Genomic DNA, 27838 nt, shown 5'->3' on the forward strand with positions numbered 1-27838 from the left:
AAGCAGGCATAGAAGGAACATACCTCAATATAATAAAAGCCATATATGACAAACCCACAGCAAACATTATCCTCACTGGTGAAAAATTGAAAGCATTTCCCCTAAAGTCAGGAACAAGACAAGGGTGCCCACTCTCACCACTACTATTCAACCTAGTTTTGGAAGTTTAACCCACAGCAATAAGAAAAGAAAAAGAAATCAAAGGAATCCAGATTGGAAAAGAAGAAGTAAAACTCTCACTGTTTGCAGATGACATGATCCTCTACATAGAAACACCAGGCTCCTCCGTCATGGGGTTTTCTAGGCAAGAGTACTGGAGTGGGTTGCCATTTCCTTCTCCAGGGAATCTTCCCGAGCCAGGGATTGAACCCAGGTCTCCTGCATTGTAGATAGATGCTTTACCATCTGAGCCACCAGGGAAGTCCTACATAGAAAACCCTAAAGACTCCACCTGAAAAGGGAATCCTCTTACACTGTTGGTAGGAATGCAAACTAGTACAGCCACTATGGAGAACAGTGTGGAAATTCCTTAAGAAACTGGAAATAGAACTGCCATACAACCCAGCAATCCCACTGCTGGGCATGCACACCAAGGAAACCAGAATTGAAGGAGACATGTGTACCCCAATGTTCACTGCAGTACTGTTTACAATAGCCAGGACTTGGAAGCAACCTAGATGACCATCGGCAGATGAATGGATAAGAAAGCAGTGTTACATATACACAATGGAATATTACTCAGCTATTAAAAAGAATGCATTTGAATCAGTTCTAATGAGGTGGATGAGACTGGAGCCTATTATACAGAACGAAGTCAGAAAGAAAAACACCAATACAGTATATTAATGCATATATATGGAATTTAGAAAGATGGTAACGATGACCCTATATGCGAGACAGCGAAAGAGACACAGACGTAAAGAACAGACTTTTGGACTCTGTGGGAGAAGGGGAGGATGGGATGATTTGAGAGAATAGCATTGAAACATATATATTATCATATGTGAAACAGATAACCAGTCCAGGGTGCTCAGGGCTGGTGCACTGGGATGGGGAGGGAGGTGAGAGGGAGGTTCAGGATGGGGAACACATGTACACCCATGGCTGATACATGTGAATGTATGACAAAAACCACCACAATATTGAAAAGTAATTAGCCTCCAATTAAAATAAATTTTTTAAAAATGAGGACAGAATAGTATGCTAAATCTTTCTTCATAAATGTATCAGTTCAGTTCAGTCACTCAGTTGTGTCTGACTCTTTGTGACCCCATGAATCACAGCACGCCAGGCCTCCCTGTCAAATAATTTTGTAAATGCATAAAGTTCCCATGTAATGTTGTATGCAGGATAAAATTTGAGACTGTATTATATTTTACATAAAATGATCTTAAAGAAAAAAAAATACCATCTGTTTCATAATCTGGGAGTCTTTATTTTTCCTTCATCTACAATTTTATTCTTAATTATATTTAAATATACATACATATTCCATTTTGTATTAGCAGGTGTTTAATACATTTTTAGATATAGTTCTTCAAATAACGATACATTATCAGTGAAAGACTACTAGTTATCCTCCACTGTTCGTTCTCATCTTCCATTGTTATAGAGGAGATATATGACCACTCAGCTGAAGATTTCACTGTTCCGACTTCTTTTCAGTAAGATATGGCCCTGACAGTAAGTTCTGACCACTTGAATGGAAGCAAATATGACTGTGTACCTGCTTTCCTAGTCTCTCTCCTTTGCATGAAGTCTGGGAAATAAGGGCAACTAGAAGGATCACCTTAGACCCAGGAAGGAAGCCATATACTGAGGATGGCAGAGCCACTCTGTTGACCCTACACTGCTCACCTCCAGACTGTTATATGAGAGGAAAACATATGGTTAACTTATCTCTTTGCTACATTAGTTCCATCTGTATCTCCAACTAATACAATATTATATCCTTATTTAACAAAACAAATGAATGACATTTGTTGAGTTCTGATTACAGGTCAATGAATATTTTATATGGATTATGTCAACTATTGGAGAAGGAAGTGGCAACCCACTCCACTATCTCAACAATTCCATGAGGTTAAACATCTTGGGTAGATCACAAAGCTATATTAACTGAAAGAACCACAAGGTATAACAGTCTTAAAATGATATTTAAAAGAATATGTTATAACATTATATAAAAACATAATTAACTGTATTTCTTTCAGCTGAATGACCATGAAGACAAGAAAAACTTTCTGTACCATTCTTAGCAATTCTTTCAATGGATATACATACAAAGCCACTTCCATGCACACCACAATAATGGAAGTTTTTAAAATTATACATGTAAGTTTTGGTCTTAGAATTTCCTTCTACATTTTTCTTTTTTATTTGGATATTTGGATATTTGGTGGCAAAGCTTTGACTTCTCCTTTATATTTTTATAAAAAGAGCAGTGGAATAAGAAGACATATTAACCTTGTACCTAACTGGGGATCTGCTCACTTTCTCAAAATACATGTGGCAATATAAAAACATAAAATATTAACATATATTCTAAAGCATAACAAGACTCTCTTCACTGTTGGAATTACATTCCAACAGTGTATAACCTAGAAAAAAACTTTAACCTTGCAAACAATTTCTTTCTTCATATCAAAGATGATGATATTCATTTCACAAGGTTGTCCTAAAGATTAATAAAATAATGGGTGAAAAGAGCTCAGGACAGTACTTGAACTAATTTAGAAAGAAAAAATAATGTAGCCTTTTAGCTGTATTTAAAAGGTTCTAATATTATATTAAGAAAAAGTGTAATACATTTATCTCTCTTATTTTTTTCCTCAATTATTTAATCTACTTTTGTGGATAATCATATGCAATTGAAGGACATATGTATTCTTCCAATATATTATTAGAAATGGAAAAATCCAATAAAAGATATCTTAGAAGTTGAAAGCATCAGGGAGAGCAGTTTTATGTAGGCCTATTCACTGTGATCTTTAACCGAACTTAGGTAGTATCAGGGCTTCCCAGGAGGCACTAGTGGTAAAGAATCCTGCCAATGCACGAGACTCAAGAAACATGGATTCAATCCCTGGGTTGGAAAGACCCCCTGGACATGGGCATGGCAACCCACTCCATTACTCTGGCCTGGAGAATCCAATGGACAGAGAAGCCTGGCAGGGTACAGCCCATGGGCTCACAAAGAGTTAAACATGACTGAAGCTACTTAGCATGCACGTACATGCAGGCAGGCACCTGGCAAAGTCTCTAACTTTTAAAAGTTAAAGTTCTGCATTTATTCAATACTATTTATCAATCTTCTCTGAGCTAATATTTCATGATGCCATAAAGTAATCTTTATAAAATTGCAAAAATATCCTGTTTAGATATGTTCACTCACTGAGGTTGAGCCTGCAGGTAAAAAGCAAGATGTGTCCTGTGAAGTCAGTAAAAACTAAATTTGATAATTTTGGAAGATCCATCATTTTAAAATATTGAATTTCAACCCATAAACCTGCTAAATTCTTCTATTTATTCAACTTTTGTCCTCAGCATGCACCTAACACCCCCGGTCTCAGCACAAATTTCATTCTCAACTCTGGTGTCCTTCAGCTAGTCTGTGCTTTGAGTTCCTGTGGCCAAAAAAAAAAAATGCACCTCTTTTGTCCCCATCACGTACCTTCTCTCTGGATGAAAGGGAAGAGGCATATAGACTCATTCATTTACCTTCTTGTCCCCTAATACTTAAATTTCAATAGTAAAGTTTGCTCTTTACCTCCCTGTTACATACATATGATTCTTTTATCTGTATTTTCCCTGTGACTATAATAAGGTACATGTCTTATAAAAGCAACATTGTAAGGATTTTATTCCATCCTGTCAATTCTCTTTCGTTATCCTAATTCAGACAAGGCCATTTCCTCATTCATCAGTATTCACACTCTTCTTAGTAACCCACACCTCATAAAGCATAATGGAAATGAGACGACACTTATTGTTTCCCTTATAGATTCATTGAAAACTGCAGATTTGGTAAGAGAGGGTCCACATATTAACACCAGAAGTAAAAAAGAGGTCAGTCAAGAAGCTGGTTTTTGAGGCTGGAGAAACACTGCAGGAGTGAAGGAGAGCTCCCAAGAGCAGCTTATTTTTAATTTTATTTTGTCATGAAATCTTTAACCAGAATCTGTCAATTCTCATTTATTTTTTCTTATTCCACTAACACCATGACTTTCATAGAGGCTTACTTATTACCCACCACACTTTCATATTTCAATTTATTCTCCCACAGAGAATCACTGCAGTTCCCAAACATCAGCTTACAATAGCTTTCAGGCATCTTTGCACCTTCAAAAATGGAGATTTTTGATTACTAGGTTGTCAGTTCTCTGAGGAGAGGAACTATCTCCCCATAAACCCTTGGTAGCCTGCACAGTGCCTGGGATATAGCATGTGTTCGATAAGTATTCATTAGAATTAAGTGTGATAATTGTTATTAACAAAGAACACATCATTTCAAAGCATATTCCTATGTCATCTCACAGATATTTAAGTTTACTCAAGATATTCAGTTTGAAAACTACAATTGTTTTACAAAGAAATTCTGGAATAATATATTGAAGTATATGCTTAGCATGTTTTCCTTGTGAATTCCTAGTAATTCACAAGGTAACCAACCATTCGTTCTAGTTTCCACCAGAAAGGAATATTCACATGTTAAAAAAAATACTCATATATCCATACATGAAACCACTTTTACACCATTTCACCTCATTGATCCCATCACTTTTTTGGAAACAAAAGACCTCACTGCATCACTAGGAACACAGATGAGATATTTTCAAATTGTTAGATTACTTACATTAAAATGAAAGCAGTGAGACTCCAAAGAAATGACATTTACTTTTTAATAAATCTTACAGAAGCTCTATATGCATATGCTCTTACCCAAGGAACATGATCTATTTAAGATGCCACACAAGTATTTATATGTTGCTATCATTTTTAAAAATCATTTTAGAGTGACATTCATAGCCATTTCATAATCATAAGAAAAACTATCTTTTATAAAAGTGTCTCTTTCTCTTGCACAAAAGTCTGTATTACCCATCTCAGTGATTCACTCATGTCTTCAGGCATAGCTGTAGTAAACACTGGAAACCACTTTTGAAAATAAAATCTACCCTCAAAGAATGAAGATATGTTCCCACTGAGGACATTCAAAAGAATCCATCACAAGCCTTAAAGTAACCACTACATGTGAGATTCCAATATGCTCTGAAGGATGGAGGAAACAGGATATCCTGATTTGAATTGTAGGAATGAATATATATCACGTGAACTCATGTAAGTGAGGGTTGTATATAAACACCTCACTAACTATTAAGGATGGTAATAAATAGCAATACCAAGAGTTTCTCTCAATTTCACTATCATATTCCCATGAAAAATTACGTACTATTTAAAACATAGAAATAAGATTTCTTAGAAAAATTGCACTCAAATTAAAGAAATGATGTGTAAGTTTGGAGGAACTTTACTCACATCGACAAGCTGATTGACTCCACTTGCTGTTTTTGCCAGGGTGACAAGGTCTTCTTGCATCTTATCCACCCATGACTTGATACTGCAGAAATCAGAGGAAAGAATGTTCTATCAAATCTCTGGCAAAGTAAGGTCATAGACTGACATTTGATATGTACACATTATCCACAGATAGTTCTTAAATTATCTTTAAATATTTCTCCTCCCTCCTAGCTCCTACTATGCCTACACCTCCCCAGCCCACTTTTAAGTTACAAGACCAATGAACCTTTAAGGGCCAACCTCTTAGGATGCTAAAATATGAACAATTCAAACAGAGAGAAATTACAAATATATGCTTAATTTTTATGAAAATTCCATTAAAATAAGTTAATAAATAGAATATTCTAAACTAAACTTAATCTTTTGGCTTACAAGTCTTCTTAAAGTGAAGTAACAGTCAGTCATGCCTGACTCTTGCAACCTCATGGACTATATAGCCTGCCAGGCTCCTCTGGCCATGGAATTCTCCAGGAAAGAATACTGGAGTGGGTAGCTGTTCCCTTCTCCAGGGGATCTTCCCAAGCCAGGGATCAAACCCAGGTATCCCACATTGCAGGTGGATTCTTTACCATCTGAGTCACCAGGGAAGTTCAAGAATACTGGTGTGGATAGCCTATTCCTTCTCCATGAGATCTTCCTGCTAGGAATTGAACTGGGATCTCCTGAATTACATGTGGATCCTTTACCAGCTGAGCTACCAAGGAAGCCCAAGTCTTCTTAATATAATACTAAAGGTGTGATAAATGAGTATTTGAAAAATTCAAGAAAATAATAAATATTTTAAAATTTCTTATAATTTCAATGCCCAAGGATAGCCACTCTTAACATTTTGAGGCACTCCCCTCCTAGTCTTTTAAAAGCATTTTGTATAGTTGAGCACATATTATGTAAAATTCATGTCTTTGACATCAGTCACTTGATACTCTTCCATGCCAAGTATTTTATAAATACTGCATTTTAATGGCCACCTAATATTCCATTATCTCTAAATCACTTAATACACTTGACCATACTCCTTTTTAGAAAAAATAAATAAATATATAGCTAGAATGCCATCAGCTTTAACCACTAAAAGTTTCACTGCAACAAATATCTTAGTACATAAAGCTTAAAAGCTTAGTCCTTAGCTAGACTCAGATTTGGAATTACTGGATCAAGGCTTAAGTTCTAAAGAGATAGTTTTGAGCATTAAAATTATGGCTGAAGGATCCAGTTCAAATCCTTTCCATGTACAGTTGAGCCTTGAACAATGTTGGGGGTTAAAAGTACCAAGCCCCCAGCAGTTGAAAATCCACAAATGACTTACAGTCATCCCTCCATATCCATTGGCTGACATCACAGATTCAGCGAATGACAGATCATGTAGTACTGTGCATTTACTGAAAATCAATCTACTATAAGTAGACCCACAAAGTTTAAACCCATGTTGTTTGAGGGACAATTGTACATACTTTAGATTAATGTAACAGAGATCTTAAAATAGGAGGTATGGATGTCTAGAGATCTTAGAAAAATTCTAAACTGATGGTCATATTTTTCCCGCTACTAGAGATTACCAAATGCCACACAATTTTTCCCACTCTAATAAATTAATTTGCAATCCCTTCATATTATTTTACTTATTCATCCTCATGTTGCAAAAAGTGTGTATTCTTTTCTGTCCATTCAAATAGAAATAAAACACTAATAAAAACAATAGGAAATAATGATTTATCAGTATTTTAATTTTTCTCTCTCTATATATATGGCATGTGTAGCTATATGTCGCTTATCTCTTCTATTCTTTGGATTTCATTGGCACTAAGTGTATTCCCTCAATTTTTTTTTTTTGACTGACAGTGTTTTCTTTCCTTTTCCTTTTGACAGTGTGATCTAGTTTCATTATACTGAAATAGCAAATAATTCATACATTTAAAATGTAACTCTTAGATATGTTCATCTTAGAGTGAACATAAACTTTCAAACGAATTTATTTATGAAATAGAAACAGACTCACAGACATAGAGAATAGACTTGTGGTTGCGAAGGAGAAAGTGGGGTGGGAGAGGGAAGTATTGGACGTTTGGGATCGGCAGATGTAAACTAGTATATACAGAACAGATAAGCAACAAGGGTCTACTGTAAAGCACAAGGAACTATAGTCAACATCCAGTGATAAATCAAAATGAAAGAATATAAAAAAGAATAATATATATGTATGTATGTGTGTGTGTATATGTGTGTGTGTGTGTATATATGCTTCCCTGGTGGCTTAGCTGGTAAAGAATCTGCCTGCAATGTGGGAGACCAGGGTTCAATCCCTAGTTTAGGAAGATCCCCTGGAGGTGGGAATAGCTACCCACTCTAATATTCTTGTATTCTGGCCTGGAGGATTCCATGGACTGTGTAGTCCATGGGGTCGTAAAGAGTTGGACACGACTGGGCAACTTTCAGTTTTCATATATTTTTATACACACACACACACATGTATAACTGAGTCACTTTGCTATACACCAGAAATTACCACAACACTGTAAATCAACTTTATTTCAATTAAAAAAATTTTTTTAAGGTAACTCTTCTTTCAGTAAACTAATTCAAGGACTGAAGCTGGTCTGCCCACAATAGCACTGACTCTGTCCAGTCAGCATTCACACCGAACTGAGCCTGCCCCCTCCTGACTACTAGCCTTCTCAATGGAAGGACAAGGGGCATGGGCTTTGAAAATGTCTAAGAGTAGATATCATCTCTGCTGATTCCACCAGGAAACTCTAAATGTATGGATTCTTTAAAATGCTAGAGAATTAGCTCATCAGTGGATTGACTCTGTAGAAGAACAATAATTCTGGTCCCTCTCCCTATTCTCCAGAAGTTTGTGAGTGGCTCCCAAACATTTCAGAAAAATTTACCCTGAGGAAAATCACATTATTCATGATTAGTATCTAAAAGGCACTTATGCACGTTTTCGCTTAGGAAATAGAGCGATGAAGAGTAACACTGAACCGCTGTCTTACTCTGACTGACCAACAATCTGAATCTAAAATGGCAGGTGGCTATACCACCTCTACCAAGGGAACTGGTTCTCATTATTTCAAAGCCCAGCCCTGTTCACCGGTTTCACTGGCCTAGTTTCCACTCCTCCTAGAATGGAGTAGAAAAGTCCTGTTTTGAAAATAAACTTTGTATTTCACAAGTGGGAATCACAAGAATTTAACTTAGCATGTATGTCTTCTCCTTAGACAAAAAATTCGACAGAACTACAAGGTCATCAACTTTTTTCTGCTAATTTTGAATGGAACAGTATTAAAACTTAAATGTAGAAGTCTAACTTCTATATGGGAAAGGGATTTAAATTAGGTATATACAGGAGAACATATAAAAGAATAATGAGCTGATTAACTAAAGAGGAACAAGGAAAATTGAAAATCAATCATGAAAAAGGATGGAATGCCTTAGAGGAAAACACAGAGGCTTGATTTACATGTGAAACAAAATAGGTGGTAAATGAAACACAAAAAACAAGGGGTACTTTTCACACAAATGAAAATAAGAAAGAATATTTATTGAATTATGCTATATGAGTATGATTTTAAAAATGATTATCAAGAAACAAGACATAAATAAATGGAAAAAGGGTGTAAAATTAAGAAAAATTTATAGTTCCATTAAAATAAATGATGTACACCACATTATTAGAATAATATTATACTTTGTACTACTTACAAGCTGGTGTATATATTTGAAAAATATTATAACTGCTAATAATTCTTACTACTCTATTAAGTTAAGTATAAATGTAATCCACCTTTATATCAAGAACAAACAATTACAGTAGGGGATGGGTAGGAGAAAAAGACATACATATCATCCTCTAAATTCAGAGAAAGTATTTCATTTCTCCAAGCAATTACTGAACAAGTCCTAAAACCCAGAGAAAATGAATCACCTCTTCTCAAATATAATTCCCAACCTTGACAAATAGTGTTCCCAGCAAAAAAAGAAAAAAAAAAAAAAATAGTAAGAAGTGTTATACAAGTCTTCGGCTGGGAAACTGAGAGACAAAGACTATATATGTAAAAAACTTAACTCTAGAATTCTGATTTATGCTAAACTGATCCAAAACGCGCTTTCTATCCTGACACCCGAGTCTGCTGTCACTGCCAGTGTTCACTGGGGTGAACCTGTTTTGGCTGAAAAGTAATTCAGGGCCCGTCCAGTCTTCTCTGTCCCACTGACAAGCTGTCAACAACATTTTATAGGAACAAAGATTATTTTTTATAGACAAAAGGTGTTACCTGGCTTTTCTAAAATGTATAGGCACTTTGCTTTTCAAACCTGGAATTAGAAAATAATAATGGCTAGGATATAAGCAAAGACTTCATTGATCACAAGGGAAAATATTCACATGGGCAAATTCTCCATCAGTCTTTCTAGGGTAAACTGTCAAGCACATATGTATAATCACCAGGTCTCCCGCATTTCAGGCGGACTCTTTACCAGCTAAGCCAAAAGGGAAGCCCAAGAATACTAGAGTGGGTAGATTACCCCTTCTCCAGTGGATCTTCCCGACCCAGAAATCAAACTGGGGTCTCCTGCATTGCAGGCAGATTCTTTACCAACTGAGCTATCAGGGAAGCCTTGTATAATCACTAAGCACTATTAAATGTCTCTACAGAAGACACAGCCTTTTAAGATGATAAGAAACTAACATAGCACTCCATGAGGAAGAATGTGTTGTTTCTTCTCTATCCACCCATATAACACAACATTGTTGGAAAAGATACTAAAACCTGGAGGGGTAGAAATCAAAGATACATGTCTTACTATCTGGTTGAGCTTTAAACTGAGTCTGATATGAAAGAGGCATAAGAGAAAAAGAATAAGGTGATGTAGGGGAGGAAAAAGTATTTTTTTCTTCTACCTTTCTAAATTCTTGGCTGAGAACCTTGTAACAAAAGACAGATTAATAAGTGAAATGCACACAAATTTATCTAATTTAAATTTTATATGACACGAGAGCCTTGATAAGGAAATGAAGATCCCCTCAAAAAATAGTTAAGCCTAATCAAAAAATGGTTAAGCATAATATCTTTATGCTAGATTTGATGAAAAGCAGAAAGATATGATAGAGATTTCCCTGGCAGTCTAATAGTTAGGATTCTGCACTTTCACTGCCTACAGCCCGGGTTCATTGATATGCCATGTGGGAAACTAAGATTCTACATAGCAGTGTGGCCAAAAAATTAATTTTAAAAAAAGATATGCTGGGACAAAGAATATCAGCTAAGTATAGTAAACTGGGGAAAACAACACATTTCTATTTCTGCCCCATGTCTTAAGAGATAAGGATGCCCTTTTCTTCCAAGTACAGGGAAGACAATGTTCACCAGAGAGTAAGGTCAGGAGGTCCTTCCCAAACACACCACTTCCCAAACACCTTCAGCTTAAAATACTCAATAGGCCATGTAACCATATTTTGGGGTAGCATATACTCAATCCCATCAGTACAATATGAGAGTCCCTTAAAGTTTACCAGACAGTTGTGTGGGAGGGTGGATAGAGGAGGCTTTCTGCACTAGCTACTTAAATTAAGATATGAAATACAAGTGGAATTTGACAAAATCGAGAAGGGAAGGCAGTAACAACAAAGGCAGAGGGAATGTAAACCATGGCCTAGTCAGCAACCACAAGTAGCCTGTATAGCCAGAGTCCAAGGTTGGCTCAACAAATTATAGAAAGGAGGCAGGAATGGTCAGGAAGAAATTCAAGCAAACAGCTGCCAGACCCAGGGTCTTAAATTACATTCTAAAGCATTTAAACTGTATCCTCAGAATAAAGGAGAGATGATGGAAAATGTGAAGTTAGCAAGTAACAAGATCAATTAAATATATAATGACATTATTAAATAATTCCTGTGACAGCCGAGTGGATGGTAGCTTAAAGAGAAAACAAAAAGTGAGGAGGGAAGTCAAGACAAGACATAAGAAATGAGTAGTATTCAAAACAGCTCAGTATTAGCGAGAGTAGAGAGGGGAACAAAACGAAGACCAAGTAGGGACTTTCCTGGTCCAGTAGTTAGGGACACTGCACTTCCACTGCAGGGGGCCCAGGCTCCATCCCTGGTCAGGGGACGAAGATCCTACATGCTAAGCCACGCCATGCCATAGGAGTGTCCAAAAATAGAGAGAGAGAGAAAGTTGAAGAAACCAGCTCAACAAAATTCTGAAGGATGGCCAACAGGATTTCAAGTCTTACTTGATTTAAATAGTGAATGCAGATGACTCATGGAATTTCTCAGCTACACGATGATAGTATAAGGGCTAGAACAAGTTAAAGGAATATTGATGAGTTTATTGCTATTGGTTGAAGTAGAGATATTTTTGAGATTGATGTATAGAAACTCAGTAGGATCTGAATATACATAGATTTTAAGCTCTCAGAAGTTTCCATAGAATTGAAAGATCTGGTTGTTACAAAGGACAAAGGTAAACTAATATGATTCCCATAGGAGAGGTTTAGAGGGGGGAAGAAAACACACGGGACCTAGAACTCTGTAAACAACACTAAAAGAGGAGACACAGCAATCTAAGTAGTGGCAAGAGAGAAGGGAATCCAAGAACAATGGTATCAAAAAAGTCAGGGAAGGGGAGACTTTCCAAAGAGAGTTACCAAATAAGAAGAGAGAAATTTATCAATCTTATATGTGAGGAGAGTGAGAAAACAGTGTGGAACTTAGGAATAAATGGAGAACAAGCAGTTCAGTGCTCCTTTTCGTTTGTTTTCAGCCATGCCACACTGCATGTGAGATCTCAGTTCACTGATCAAGGATCAAACCAATGTCCCCCGCACGGGGACACAGAGTCTTAAACACTAGATTGCCACAAGAGACAAAGACATGGTTTCATGCAAAAGGAGACGGCAAGGAGAAAAGGAGACATTAGAGAGAGATTTCAGGAGAGAACATGTAACTTACTGACAGGGCAAGGTTTCAAAAGACTCCAAATTCATTCAGCTTTTTCTTGCTCACCCCCTATATTCCAAATATGATGAGATGGCGGATGAGTAAAGAGAGAAGCAGAACACAGGAGAAACTTAGGGTTACTTCTTCCATGGAGACTGAAGGGAAAATGTAAAAGGTTTTAAGTAAATGGAAATAACTGTAATAACTAGAAAAAAAAAACAGAACTGGAAACAAGTTCTATTTTTTTCTTTTTAATAACAGAAACAGAGACACAGTCCTCTGTTCAGAGAAAGGCAGGAGGTTTTAAGGTAGGGTAGTTTAAGAGTTGAAGGTTTAAAAAGAACAATAGCTGGAGAGTAAGGACCAGTCCTATACTGGAGATCATCAGTTTTTAACAGTACTAATCAGCTTAACTGTGAATTTTTCTACCAGTACTAAGCTAAAGAGGGCAACATGGGAAAAAAAGGCATTCAGATGACTATGCAGCAGATACCAGCAGATGGGGAAATAAAGGACTAGGAAAAATAAATTGAAGGACCTGAAAATTTTAAGATCTCTATTATTTCTAAATAACAAAGACCACCAAAAATAGTCATTAAAATGTTATAGTATTATATTCATATATAACGCTTATTTTCTTAAATACTTTTCTTATGGAACCAAAAATACTAATACTACATTACCAAATTTCAAATTTCTCATCATTTGGGACATTTTTAGACTAATAATCTCACAAAATAATATGTTAGAAGACTAAATGAAGAAAGTGGCCTGAACACATATCTCACTTTAAGTCACCTGAAACAACATATAATTTCTAAAAGAAAAAATTCTTAAAATTACTGAAATAAAACAGATTGCTCTCAGAAAGCTTAACAATTTGCTTGAACATCTTTCTCTTAGAAATAAATACATATTAGAATACCTGAGCAGTTCAAAAAAAGTGGAATCAATGTAGATCTGGTTATATAGATACAACAGAACTTGACTAATAGGTATAGTGTTTCCGTGAGAAAATGCATGGGATTTTTCAAATTGTGATGTCAAGAACACACTTACTCTGCTTATTAGAAATGTAACCATGGCTTCAAGTGTTAAGTGGTAACAGAGGCTTCAAGGTAACAAGGATAGGACTAGAGCATGATCTAAGCAGGAGAGTGAGAATGCATGATATTTATAGAGGAAAATGGTGAGAAGTTCCAGAGACTGGGTATGTAGTCAACCACAGAATGTAACACAACTACTTTCTATCTCTCTGCTACCCCTGTCTCCCAATTTTCCAATGTTTTTTGAAACCCTGTGTTTTTCAAGTTTCTACAACCATAAAAAGTCAAAATCTCATGACTTCAATTACCACCTTTACATATGTAATTTGAGCTCCAGTTCTGTCTTAACTATTTGCCAGATTACACCCTTTTGATTTTCCACCATTTTTTCCCAAAAATCTATAAAACTGAACTCAAAATCCTTCCTCCCAATAGCACTAATCTTCCCATGCTCCTTCTACTTGTTGACCAACCATATTCTCAGTCATCCATGTCCCTGCCATCAATTTCATCATCATATCCCTTCTTCAATCAATCCTTTGCATCTCAGTGTTTTTCCAACACACAGTTGATAGCTAAATGCACTGAGATCTTATTTTCTACCAAAATTCTTGCCTAAGTATTTAACATTCTCTCTCCATCATCAGAAAAACACTGCTCACGTTTCATTGATGAGAAAACAAAGTTCAGAGAAATTTGAAATTTAACTAGTCAGCCTTCTAGCTTCTGCTTTTCTAAGACCATTTACTTAGACCAACCTCCCATATTTCCATGTGCGTAGACTGTCCTTTTTCACATTCTGCTTTTGCTCTATAACTTCTCCCTGAAATTAAGCCTCTACCATCATTGTGAATAAATTTCACAAATACTTTAATATCACCTTTCACAAACTCCCAAACTAAAAATATGCTTTGTGCTTCTTTTTCTGTAGACTCTCATGATCAGATATACTTTTATTCTCATTTGTCACTCAATCAAAATTATACTGCCTTGCATATAGCAGGCACACATATATTTATTGAATAAATAGAAAAGTGTATTGAAATGAAATGTAATCGTAATGTTTTTTAAAATGTACAATTATCTTTACTTAATGCATACAGAGTAAGTGATTTATTTACTAAATTCCTTCTTCTTTCCAAAATTCACATGAGAAAAACATAAACTACTGAATCCATGTTTCTATAAAAAGCACCCACTTTTCAACAAGTAGAAGAATTGTAAAATATGACTTAACAGTTTAAATAATTTTTTTTTAATCTCTAGCATGCATATAACTTATATTATAATTCTAAATCTTTCAACTGGATATTAAATTTCATCAGAAAAAAATTAAGTCTTGTAATCCTTCTCTAACTCTACAATAACTTATTACAAATTCAAATATCAGTATATGCTTCCAATTGTTTTATGATGTCTGCAGATCCAGTGTAATTTGGAAAGATTGCTAAAAATTGAAGCAAATATTTTATTGAATAGTTGAGATAATCTTTTATATCCCTACTTCACTTTATTGTACACAAACAGCACAAATTCTGAAGGCAAATAATATAATCGAGTTTTCACTAAACTTGAGAAAAAAAACTAGTCATGCAATTAATATTGTTCCTTTTGAGATGACATTTGCCTGTCAGATGGCTTTCAAAAGAGTATTGCATAGTTCAGAAAACTTTATTTAAAAAAAAAAAGAGAGAGAGAGATGGAAATTCATTTCATTTTGCATGCATTTGAGGAACATCAAATTCAGAACAGCACAAATTACACCCTGCTCCATCTATTGTAAAGTGTAGTAGTTGAGTACAAAGTGTCAAGTTTGTATAGTTATCTATTTAATTGTTTTAAATGCTACAGAGAGAATTTGCCTTTTTACTGGTTGGAATAATAAAGCCAAACTGAAAGCTAAGAAATGTTGTAACAGGTCCTACAGAGGCTGACTGTCTTCCTTCCTACCCTCACATAGTAAGTCCTCAGTTAAAAAAGAATGTGTGAACTTCCTATTAGTAATAGAGTATTGAAACAGACATCTTTTTCCTACATCCATCCTGAATTATCCCACTAGTAATTATAGAGACGAGAGCAAAAAAGGAAGATATTGGTGTGTCCCACTTTATCCCCTCTCCCAACCTCCACTTCCCCCTTGGTAACCAGAAGTTTGGTTTCTACAAAAGAACCTACTGAATAGCACAGGAACTCTGCTCAATACTCTGTATGATCTATATGGGAAAAGAATCGTTAAAGAAGTGGATACATGTATATGTATAGCTGATTCACTTTGCTGTACAGCAAAAACTAAAACAAAATTATAAATTAACTATATTCCAATAAAAATTAATCTTTAAAAATCTCTTTAAGTTATTGTAGATACACAGAAAATAAATGCAAACAGAAGAGGGCTGGTACAGTATGAGACTGAGAGGAAGAGGAGGCAGGAGAGTGAGAAGCCCATGCCCTCTGGAGTCCTTGTCCTAAGGCAATTCTCAGCCTACACTAGTATTTTTAAGAAATAATTTTATTTTTAACCCAAGGAAATTAGAAACAATTCTGCCCTGTGGGCCTGGGAAAACATAAAAATATCACAAGGTCTAATAAACTGACCGTTTCAATTGTGTTGATATACAGCTTTTTCATAAATTTGAAGTAATAAGACCATATATTTCAAAACTGTTCCACTTGCTATAAATATCCCACCAATGCCAAACTTTTCCCAGTTGTTATATAATAAAACACCCACAGTGTTCTCATAGTTGGATAAAAAATAACATAAGTAAGCCAAAGATTTAAATAGCCTACACATACTATTTTATTAAATATGCATTTCTTATAACATGGATAACTGTATTATGAAATACTGTGTGTGTATGTGTGTGTGAAAGGAACACTTGGTATCTACATTAAACATAAAATTGCTTGTGAGATGCATGTCATGACAGGAACCTTAGTTCCTGAAATTATCCCCTATTTAAACCATTTTCAATAACACTGCTGCTGTTTTTAGAAAGCTGTTTAGACTTGTGAAATGTCTTACTATTTCATTTTTGTCTAGAGTCAATCCTGAAAGAAATGCCGAGAAGGATGTGATCGTGCTAATCAGAGTGGAAAACTAAAGTACTTGAGAATAGAAGCAAAAAGGTTTTAAAACTAAAAATAGATTCTTATGCTGTTGTGTTCCTCTGCCTTCATTTTCTGTTTGCTTTTCGCTGTCGTGTCTGTCTGTTTAATCTGCTTTACAAATATATATACTCATAATACAAATATATATATACTCATAATACAAATATATACAAATATATATACTATACATATTACTATATGTAATATATATTCTCTACATATATAATACAAATATATATACTCATAGATACTCATAATTCTCAAAGACCAAAGTTTCTTCATGAGATCTACCTTTCCCACCATCTTGGACTGATTTTTGTTTTATCCCAGCATTTTCATTGTTTCTTTATTTAGCTAACATTTTTGCCTCAGCTGCAGCAATGTGCTGCCAGCTTCCAAGACAACAAATAAGCAATACACTTCAGGGTTGATGTTAGTGTAGTTCCCTGGATTAGCTAGAGGGAAGAGGGTTCTCATACAAGGGATTTGCTCCCTGGAGGCCTGAAAAGCTTTGTTTTTTATGCTTCCACATCACCCTTAGTTACAACCTGAGGCATTGTCCCTCCAGCCTGGTGCCAAGGGAGGTGTCCCAAATGGCCACACAATCTGCTGGTGTTTCTATGAACCAAATGAGCTGAATTTCTAATTGCATATTATAAAACCTCCGTTCACTTTCTTGAGGATCTTCTCTTTCATTGTTTATCTATATTTTTTCTTAGGGATTGTAGATAGTTCACAAATTTTATTTTAGCCTAATTCAAGCATGTAAAGATTATTTAATGTCATAATCAAATTATCCTCATTTCCTTTCTTCTCTGAATTATTTACTGCACATCCACAATATTTCCAATACTGCAAAATCCTTAAATATTTATTATGTTCGGATTCTGACTTAAAGAGCCCATCTACTTCCCTTCATAGATCGGTATTTGAAGTGAGGCCAGTTTAAGAGTTTCACAAACATGTCAGTTTTGTCATGTTATTTAATCACATTTTCCACTAGCCTCAAATGACCTCTCTTAAGTCTCTTCAGTGCCTGAACATCATTTTTCAAGTCGATACTTCAGTTTCTTCTTCTGGGCAAGCCCTCAAGCCCTCCTAAGTTCCTAAAAATAGACATAGCCTGTCCTACAAAACAGCATACACACTGATATATTGTCTTACGTTAGTATTATTTTTCCTCAACAATGCTTGATTTCCCTGAGTGGATGGGACACAGCTTCTAGTTCTGTATTCAGAGAATGTCTAACACATTTCTGAACAGACAGTAAATGCTCAGTAGACAATAGATAGCATCTATCACACACCTATGTGCCAACAGCTGTTCTAAACACATTATGTGAACAAACTCTTTAATTCTCACCAAAATTCTATGAGGCAGTTACTATTACAAATCACACTTTACAGATAAGGAAACTGAAGCATAGAGAGGTTATATTACCTGTCCATGGTCACAGAATTAGTAAGCGACAGAGCTGAGCAATTTACCCTTAGAAGCCAAGAGTCTACCATCTTAATAAATGCTAATCGATGTTATTTAAAACATGGCTTGTTCTCATCTCTTATCTCACCAGGCAGTAGACGCTAATCCTCTTCTCATCCTAACTTACAAAAGTCTTCTGTTTTTCACTTTTATAGACTTTCATAGGCCTAGGTTCTAAGTGTATTTCATTGATATAAATAGAGGAAATAACAGTTACCTCAGTTTTATTTTTACACAGTAAGAAAAGAATTAGTTATATTTAAAAAATAACAATTTAAAACCTATAACTGAGAAAACCCAGGCATCTTCCTAAAAAGATATGCATGACTATTTACGTAACAATTTTTCCTCAAATTAAGTTTTATCCATATTATCAAATAAACAAGCATTAGTTCTTATATTTACAAAACCATGAATTTTGCTGCTTTCATTAACATAATATCATGGCTCCTCAGCATTAGGTACATAGCCAGACTCTCGTATTATACACAACACGCACAAAGATCTGACATGGAGTAGCAGGTCAGATGTAGAGTCAGCCCTGATGTGTTTTTAAATATAAAATATTCTAGAAGCAACATTACATCCTTCAACTATGAGACTCTCGCAGCTGGCCTTCATTGTGTTCATACTGCAAGTTCAGATCGCAAACAAATATAAGAATACAAAAGTCTGGGCCCAGACCAACTTGTATGATGCTGCATTTAAAGACAGCTCATAGTGTAATTTGTCTGATAGCTATTCCAGGACAAAGTTAACTTATTAATCAAAAAGATTTTCATGCAAATTTATTTATCAATGCACAAATTAGAAAAACAATAACTTTCTTTCTGAAGACCATCAGAAGGAACATTTTAAAAGTAGCCCACTGGTAAGATTTTTATTCCTGAATATTTAAGCACAGGATTCTAGAAAAATAAAATTGTTTTTCAAATGTGAAATAGTACACATCTTCCCAGCTCAGAAATACACTACAATTTAATTGCTTTCAACCTTTTTGTCCTCACAGCCATGTGGTTCTCTTTGACCCTCTTTGCCTGAGCAGCATGTTCACTGCCCTGGCACTCCTCTCTGATGGTCTAAGAGCACCAGATTTTCCAAGTAGAAAATTGCTTCTTGGGTAGGGACTACGACCAGTTGCCCTTCCTGGTCTGAGCTCAATAGAAACACAAAGCAGAACTACTTTTTTTAAACAAATAGGTTTTCTTCCATTAACGTAGTGAAATTATGCAAACTGCATTTAACAATGAATTTATGCTTATAGAACAGTCAAAGAATTACAACTTTTGGCACTATCAAATAACTCCTTGCAAAGACTGTCAACCATTGGGAAAATTTTATATACATGTCAAAGAATACAGGAAAAGAAATCATTTTCAGTCCCTTGGTCACAATTTTGAACATGTATTATTCAAATAATTAATTTTCCAAGTTCAGTTCAGTTCAGTCACTCAGTCATGTCTGACTCTTTGCAACCCCATGAATCACAGCACACCAGGCCTCCCTGTCCATCACCAACTCCCGGAGTTCACTCAGACTCACGTTCATCGAGTCAGTGATGCCATCCAGCCATCTCATCCTCTGTCGTCCCCTTCTCTTCCTGCCCCCAATCCCTCCTAGCATCAGAGTCTTTTCCAATGAGTCAACTCTTCGCATGAGATGGCCAAATACTGGAGTTTCAGCTTTAGCATCATTCCTTCCAAAGAAATCCCAGGGCTGATCTCCTTCAGAATGGACTGGTTGGATCTCCTTGCAGTCCAAGGGACTCTCAAGAGTCTTCTCCAACACCACAGTTCAAAAGCATCAATTCTTCGGCACTCAGCTTTCTTCACAGTCCAACTCTCACACCCACATATGACCACTGGAAAAACCATAGCCTTGACTAGACGGACCTTTGTTGGCAAAGTAACGTCTCTGCTTTTCAATATGCTATCTAGGTTGGTCATAACTTTCCTTCCAAGGAGTAAGCGTCTTTTAATTTCATGGATGCAACCACCATCTGCAATGATTTTGGAGCACCCAAAAAAGAAAGTCTGACACTGTTTCCACTGTTTCCCCATCTATTTCCCATGAAGTGATGGGACCAGATGCCATGATCTTCATTTGCTGAATGTTGAGCTTTAAGCCAACTTTTTCACTCTCCTCTTTCACTTTCATCAAGAGGCTTTTTAGTTCCTCTGCACTTTCTGCCATAAGGGTGGTGTCATCTGCATATCTGAGGTTATTGATATTTCTCCCAGCAATCTTGATTCCAGGTTTTGCTTCTTCCAGCCCAGCGTTTCTCATGAGGTACTCATGATGTACATAATTTTCCAAATTATGTCATAATTGCTATTGTTTAATCAACGACATTGTAAGATTATGACCTTTGATGCAGTATATATGGAAAGATGGGTCAAAATCTAGGCAATTAAATAGAAAAAAATATCAAAGAGGAAAAAGTTTGCACTTTATATAATGAAATCCAATTGAAGCTTCTTTGTCATGCATTTAGTAAGTTTTAAAAACAGTGTATGGAATTCCCTGGTGATGCAGTGGTTAGGATTTGGCACTGCCACTGCTGTGGCCACAGTGTGATCCCCTGTAGCAAGGAACTGAGATCCTATAAGCTGTGCAGTGAAGCCAAAATACATTTTTAAATGAATGAAACACAAGAAAAGAAAAAAAAAAAAACACTGTAAAGCATGATTTATGTATGAATAGTTACTTAGAAGTCCAATTTAAATACAAACTAAAAAATTTTTTCTAGTTAAAATCAATCTTTATTATCAGATAATTCACAATTATTAAAAAACTTAAAAAATCAAAGTCTTGGGCATATTTTCCTTTATCACACAGTGAACAAGATGGTTACTTGAATTTAAGTTATTTCTATACATATAAACACTTTAAAATACAATGGTTAATCTCTTCAAAGTCTCATTTGTGCTAATGTTTGTATCTTCCAGGGCTTTCCTGGTGGCTCAATCGGTCAAGAATCTGCCTGCAATGTGGAGACCTGGGTTCAATCCCTGGGTCGGGATGATCCCCTGGAGAAGGGACTGCATAACTATTCCAGTATTCTTGCCTGGAGAATTCCATGGACAAAGGAGCCTGGGGAGCTACACTTTGGGGTTGCAAAGAATAAGACACAACTGAGCAACGAATACTCACTTTTACTTTCTATCTTCCACATTTGAAATACTCATTCTACAATCAGAAGGGAAGATGAGAAACTGATCTCATTCAGTCATTTTAGAAACAGGGAGGAAGCATTTCATAAGCCCTCACCCAAAGAGGTAACTTTGGCTCCAGAGGTCTAAGGTAAGATGGCACGTCCATGGAACTCATCATCTTCATCAAACAGGAAGGAATCACAAAGCAGCCAGCAGCATGAATTAAAAATCAACATTCCGAAAGAGCTGTTGCAGGCTTCTAATTTTTTTCATTAATAGTTACTGTTAGTGTTCCTCATGCTCCATTTAGACACCTCAATGTGGATTTCAACAAGCAGTTTTGAAACAGACCACCCTGTACTGTAATACAAAAATCTAAAGATTTCTGAAGCCAGATCTGTGAATCATATGTGACTCAGCAACCTCCCACGGGCCTGACATCCCATATATTTTCCCAGAAAATGTTCCTTCTGTAAAAGAGAGGCTGAATGAACTCCCTTATTACTATTCAGAAAACACAAAGGAATTTGAGCTCAGGCGCTCCATTAGAATTCACAATACCACTTTTAGGTCACTGTAGTATAGAGGGAAAAAAAAGGAAAAAAGAAAAAGCCCATTGCCACATCTCTTGCTATCTAGAGAACTGTCTTTTCAACTATTCATATTATATTGCCCTCAAGTTCCAGATCATGCTCTCTTGTCTCTTGATCACATCAGGGAAAGAGTAACCTCATAGACATTTATATCACCTTTGAACATCTTTTAACTCAAGTTATTTTTCCAGTTAATGCAGGCAATAAATGTTATTTCAGTTCTAAAAACTGCAGAAGAATACACCTCAGGCCTGCAGTCCAGTTTCCTACTTAATGGGTGATTTTCATATTATTACCGATAAAAAATGATCATGTCAATTCACCCAAATACTTCCCGGAGTAGGTGTTCACTATTGTAAGTCCCCTACATACTACAGACAAGTTCTCTTCCGAGAGCCTGTTCATAAGTCCAATGTGTTCCTATGTCTAACAAACTTAGCCTAAGGAGTGCAACTAACACAATCGACAATATAGTACTGTAAAAGATTTATAGTACTTTTGACACAAATAATACATAAAACCAAACAAAAAATTAAACATCTTTAACCTTACAGTATAGTACCTTGAAAACTACAGTAGTTCAGTGCAGCTGGCATACAGAGCCTGGCACTGAGTGAACAGGCAAGAAGAATTACTGAATGGAGGAGAGAGAGGAGATGGGAGATGGTAGAGCTTAAGAATCATCAGCAACAGGAGACAACAGGCAAGGTGCAACTTCGCTTATGACTGATGTTGATGGCACAGGTTCCCTGCGATTCAATTCTATCTACTGTCTTGAAAAATGTGATCCAGTGGTGCATGAGTAGTAGCTCTTTTTTTCTCATCATACATAACACAGTAGCACTGGACTGCATTCTGAAGAACCGCTGCAACCTTCACACCATTCTAAATTCAGGGCCTGTGATTCAAAAACGAACAGTGCCTCCTCAACTAAAGAAAATCACTTTACCATTTCCTGTGTCATGAATCTCTTCAGTTACTTCTTCCTCTTGTCTCCCTTCACCCTTTCTCTGGGCCTCCAATTCCATCAGGTTGGTAAGCTCCTCATGGTGTAGAACAAGGATTTCCATGAAGTCATCCACTTGCAGATCTAGCTCCAGCTTCTCACTGAGGGTCACTAATTACTGAAGACCTCTCTGAACGACTCATCTAACTTCTCAAATTCACAAAAATCATGAACAAAGTGCAGGCAAAGGTTCTTCCAAATCTCATTCTTGGTGACAGCCAAAACCGCATGCCAGACAAAGTCAATATGTTTTATGGCTTTGTAGATGTAATAATCCTTCCAAAATTGTCACAAGGTTGTTCATGATTCATCTCTTGCCTTTACCACCTAACAAAAACTGTAATGTAAAAGTTATTTCTTGAAAGTCACTATAACTCCTTGGTCCATTGGTTGAATAAGCATGGTAGTATTCAGTGGTGGATGCACTACTTTGATGTTGGGATGAAAGTTGTCCATCTATGGGGGGTGGCCCAGGGCACTGTTGGGCAGCAAAAGAATGTTGAATGGGACATCCTTCTCCAAGCAGTATTTTTCTACATCTGGGATAAAGCAATGGGAAAACCACTCCTGGAAAACGTCCTGTGTAACCCATGTTTGGGGGCTTACTCTTCCACAAAAGAGGAGAAGAACCCTTGGCTATGTTTTTAAGGGCTCTTGGGTTCTCTGAATGATAAACTAAGAGAGGCTTCAGCTTCATATCACCAGAAGCACCGCCACCAAACAACAGAGTTAGCCTAGCCTTTGCTGCTTTACAAGCTGCCATCACTTTTTCTTCCTTACTGACGTAACTTTGGCCTAGCATTCTCTTCCAGTACAGTCCTATCTCACCCACATTAAAAACTGGATCAGAATAAACTCAAAATGGATTAAAGATCTAAATGTAAGACAAGAAACTATAAAACTCTTAGAGGAAAACATAAGCAGAACACTGACAAAAATCACAGCAAGATCCTCTATGAACCACCTCCCAAAGTAATGGAAATAAAAACAAAAATAAACAAATAGGACCTTATTAAACTTAAAAGTTTTTGCATACAAAGGAAACTATAAGCAAAGTGAAAAGGCAGCCTTCAGAATGTTGGAAAATAATAGCAAATGAAACAACTGACAAAGAATTAATCTCCAAAATATACAAGCAGCTCATGCAGCTCAATACCAGGAAAATGAACAATCCAATCAAAAAGTAGATGAAAGAACTAAACAAACATTTCTCCAAAGAAGACAAAGAGATAGTTAAAACACATGAAAAGATGCTCAACGTAACTCATTATTAGAGAAATGCAAATCAAAATCACAGTGAAGTATCATCTCACACTGATCAGAATGGCTGCCATCAAAAAGTCTACAAACAATAAATGCTGGAGAGGGGTGTGGAGAAAAGGCAACCCTCTTACACTGTTACACTGTTGGTGGGAATGCAAACTGGTACAACACTGTTCTATGGAGAACAGTGTGGAGGTTCCTTAAAAAACTGCAAACAGAACTGCCAAACGACCCAGCAATCCCACTGCTGGGCATACACACTGAGGAAAGCAGAACTAAAAAAGAGACACGTGCACCCCAATGTTCACTGCAGCACTGTTTACAATAGCCAGGACATGGAAGCAACCTGTGTGTCCACTGGCAGACGAATGCGTAAGGAAGTTATAGTACATACACACAATGGATACTCAGCTATTAAAAGGAACACATTGAGTCGCTTGTAATGAGGTGGATGAACCTGGAGCCATTTATACGGAGTGAAGTAAGTCAAAAAGAGAAACACCAATACTGTATATTAAAGCATATATATGGAATTTAGAAAGATGATAACAATGATCCTATATGCAAGGCCACAAAAGAGACACAGATGTAAAGAACAGACTTTTGGACTATGTGGGAGAAGGAGAGGGTGGGACGATTTGAGAGAATAGCACTGAAACATGTATATTACCATATGTAAAACAGATGACCAGGACAAGTGTGAATCAAGAAGCAGGGCACTCAAAGCCAGTGCTCTGGCACAACCCAGAGGGATAGGGTGGGGAGGAAGGTGGAGGGGATTTCAGGATGCAGGGGACACATGTACAACCATGGCTGATTCATGTTGATGTATGGCAAAAACCATCACAGTACTGTAAAGCAATGATCCTTCAATTAAAATAAATTAACTAGTTAAAAAAAAAATCTTGCTTGGGTAAATACTGTACTTGCCTCATTAATAATTTCTCAAATCGGTTCAGGAAATTCCCAGGCAACTACCATATCTGCACTCACTGCCTCGCCACTTACTTTTATGTTATGAAAGATGGCTCTAGCCATGAAGTGCTGAAGCCAGTCATCAGTTCAATTCAGTTCAGTCACTCAGTCACATCCCACTCTTTGTGACCCCATGGACTGCAGCAAGCCAGGCCTCCCTGTCCATCACCAACTCCCGGAGCTTACTCAAACTCATGTCCATTGAGTCAGTGATGTCATCCAACCATCTCATCCTCTGTCAATCCCCTTCCCACTCTGTCTTGTATACTTCCCAGAATCAGGGTCTTTTCCAATGAGTCGGTTCTTTGCATCAGGTGGCCAAAGTATTGGAGTTTCAGCTTAAGCATCAGCCCTTCTAATGAATATTCAGGACTGATTTTCTTTAGAATGGACTGGTTGGATCTCCTTACAGTCCAAGGGATCTCAAGAGTCTTCTTCAACACCACAGTTCAAAAACATCAATTCTTCAGTGCTCAGCTTTCTTTATAGTCCAACTCTCACACCCATACATGACTAATGGAAAAATCATAGCTTTGACTAGATGGACCCTTGTTGGCAAAGTAACGTCTCTGCTTTTTAATATGCTATCTAGGTTGGTCATAGCTTTTCTTCCAAGGAGCAAGCATCTTTTAATCTCATGGCTGCAGTCACCATCTGCAGTGATTTGGGAACCAAAGAAAATAAAATCTGTCACTGTTTCCATTGTTTCCCCATCTATTTGCCATGAAGTGATGGAACCAGATGTCATAACCTTAGTTTTCTTAATGTTGAGTTTTAAGCCAACTTTTTCACTCTCCTCTTTCACTTTCATCAAGAGGCTCTTTAGTTCTTCACTTTCTGCCATAAGGTTGGTATCACCTGCATATCTGAGGTTATGGATATTTCTCCCAGAAATCTTGATTCCAGCTTGTGCTTCATCCAGCCTGGCATTTCCTGTGATGTATTCTGCATATAAATTAAATAAGCAGGGTGACAATATACAGCCTTGACATACTCCTTTCCCAATTTGGAACCAGTCTGTCATTCCATGTCCAGTTCTAACTGTTGCTTCTTGACCTGGATACAGGTTTCTCAGGAGCCAGTCATGAGAGGCATTAAAAGGTGAACCCTATGCTTCTTGCTGTGTTTCTTGAAGTCTTCAGAAACGCTTTTAGCTTTCTCTTGAATCAGCATTAAGCTGTGTGGGACTCAACACTGATGCTAATCCTACATCCACACACTGAGAATTTTCTCCATCTCCTCCATCACTTTTCCATGCTTCTTTAAAATTATAGTTGACATCATTGGCACAGCAGATTTCACATGTTTCATGGTTTTGTCCTTTAAAACCATGCTGATGGTTGAACAATTCATGTTAGAAGAATGAATAATGTCTACCGTCTTTTCACCTCACTCCACTCTCTCAATTATGTTCCCTTTTGTTCCCAGTGTTATCACTCGGCACCTCTTAGCAGTATGAGCTACATCACCACTACTTTTATGCTTGCTTCCGGACATCCTACGCTTGAAACAAAGATACTGTAGTACTGTACTCTATGAAGAATTGTACAGTAAAGTACACAAAAGCACAGCCACTGGGAGAGGATGCACACACACGAGAATGTAGACCAGACACGTGAACTAACATGACTAGACATGTAAACGCACATTCGCATCTGTGAAAGTTCACAACTTGAAGGTTCGTATGAAGGGGGCTTACTGTATCTTACTGACAATGTTCTTGTTTTAAGGGCAGAACTATTAGAAAGTACTTCTGGTGAAAAAAAATCATGGTATATTTATCTTATAACATATCAGGCAACCATCCAAAATACCTTTTATATATGTTTCTATGTGGCTTGATTTTTATTTATCATCACTTTGAAATTTACAAATAAAATTATAAAATTTTCAGAAAAACAATTGTCTTCAGACATGCAATTCCTAATGCCTAGAAAAAGAACAATGAATGCAGTTAATACAGTTGTGGCCATCTGACTGCCCTACTTGTATTTGTCTTTATACTAAGATTTAAACAAAATAAAAAAGGAAAACAAAATACATGTATGTAAAGGAAAAAATGAGAATTTATATCTTCTCCTTCCTATTAAAAAAAGAAAAAACAATCAGCAATTAAAGGCAAACAGGTAATAATGATTAATGAACATCCCATGTAAGTTTAATAGAAATATTTTTCTGCTCAAATGGTAAGTTCTAGAACCTGGGTCTGGGTTTAGGTGTAGACTGGGGCCTGGCTTCAGTCAAGTTCTTTGGATTACGAATGTTAAAGAAGAGCCAGCAGCCAGTGTCCAAAAGGAAAGTTGGAGCCAAGAACCAAAGAAGTTGCCCATAGAAATAAAGGTTCGAATAAGCTGGGTAAAAAGAGAACAGGGGCTCTAGAAGAGAATAGCAACTGGAGACAATAATACAGCAATAGACAAAAATAGAGCGTGACTGGGGATCAAAGGAGTAGTCCAATAATTTCACAATGTGGTTAAGGACTTATCTATGGAATTCCTGTGTTCCTGTCCATCTGTGGATTCAAAGGGAGCTGCTAAAAGCCCTGACTGGGCCATGGACATGAAGGTGTGTTTAAAGACCTTTACTATCTTTATAAGGGCTTCCCTGGTAACTCAGCTGGTAACGAATCTGCCTTCAATGAAGAAGAGCCTGGTTTGATTCCCGTGTCAGGAAGATCTCCTGGGGA

The 27838-nt window shown here is 36.7% G+C and overlaps 1 protein-coding gene across 15 annotated transcripts in view; it reads right to left on the reverse strand.

The window, feature by feature from the left end:
- CACNA2D1 (calcium voltage-gated channel auxiliary subunit alpha2delta 1) overlaps positions 1-27838 on the reverse strand; it is a 520495-nt gene that overhangs the window by 400722 nt on the left and 91935 nt on the right. For all 15 annotated transcript variants that reach the window (XM_027539817.1, XM_027539824.1, XM_027539819.1 and 12 more), the window contains exon 2: positions 5539-5620. In XM_027539817.1, coding sequence (XP_027395618.1) covers positions 5539-5620 — 82 coding nt within the window. The remainder of the gene's footprint in view (positions 1-5538; positions 5621-27838) is intronic.

Source organism: Bos indicus x Bos taurus, chromosome 4 (genome assembly GCF_003369695.1).
Source record: "Bos indicus x Bos taurus breed Angus x Brahman F1 hybrid chromosome 4, Bos_hybrid_MaternalHap_v2.0, whole genome shotgun sequence".
NCBI lineage: Eukaryota > Metazoa > Chordata > Mammalia > Artiodactyla > Bovidae > Bos > Bos indicus x Bos taurus.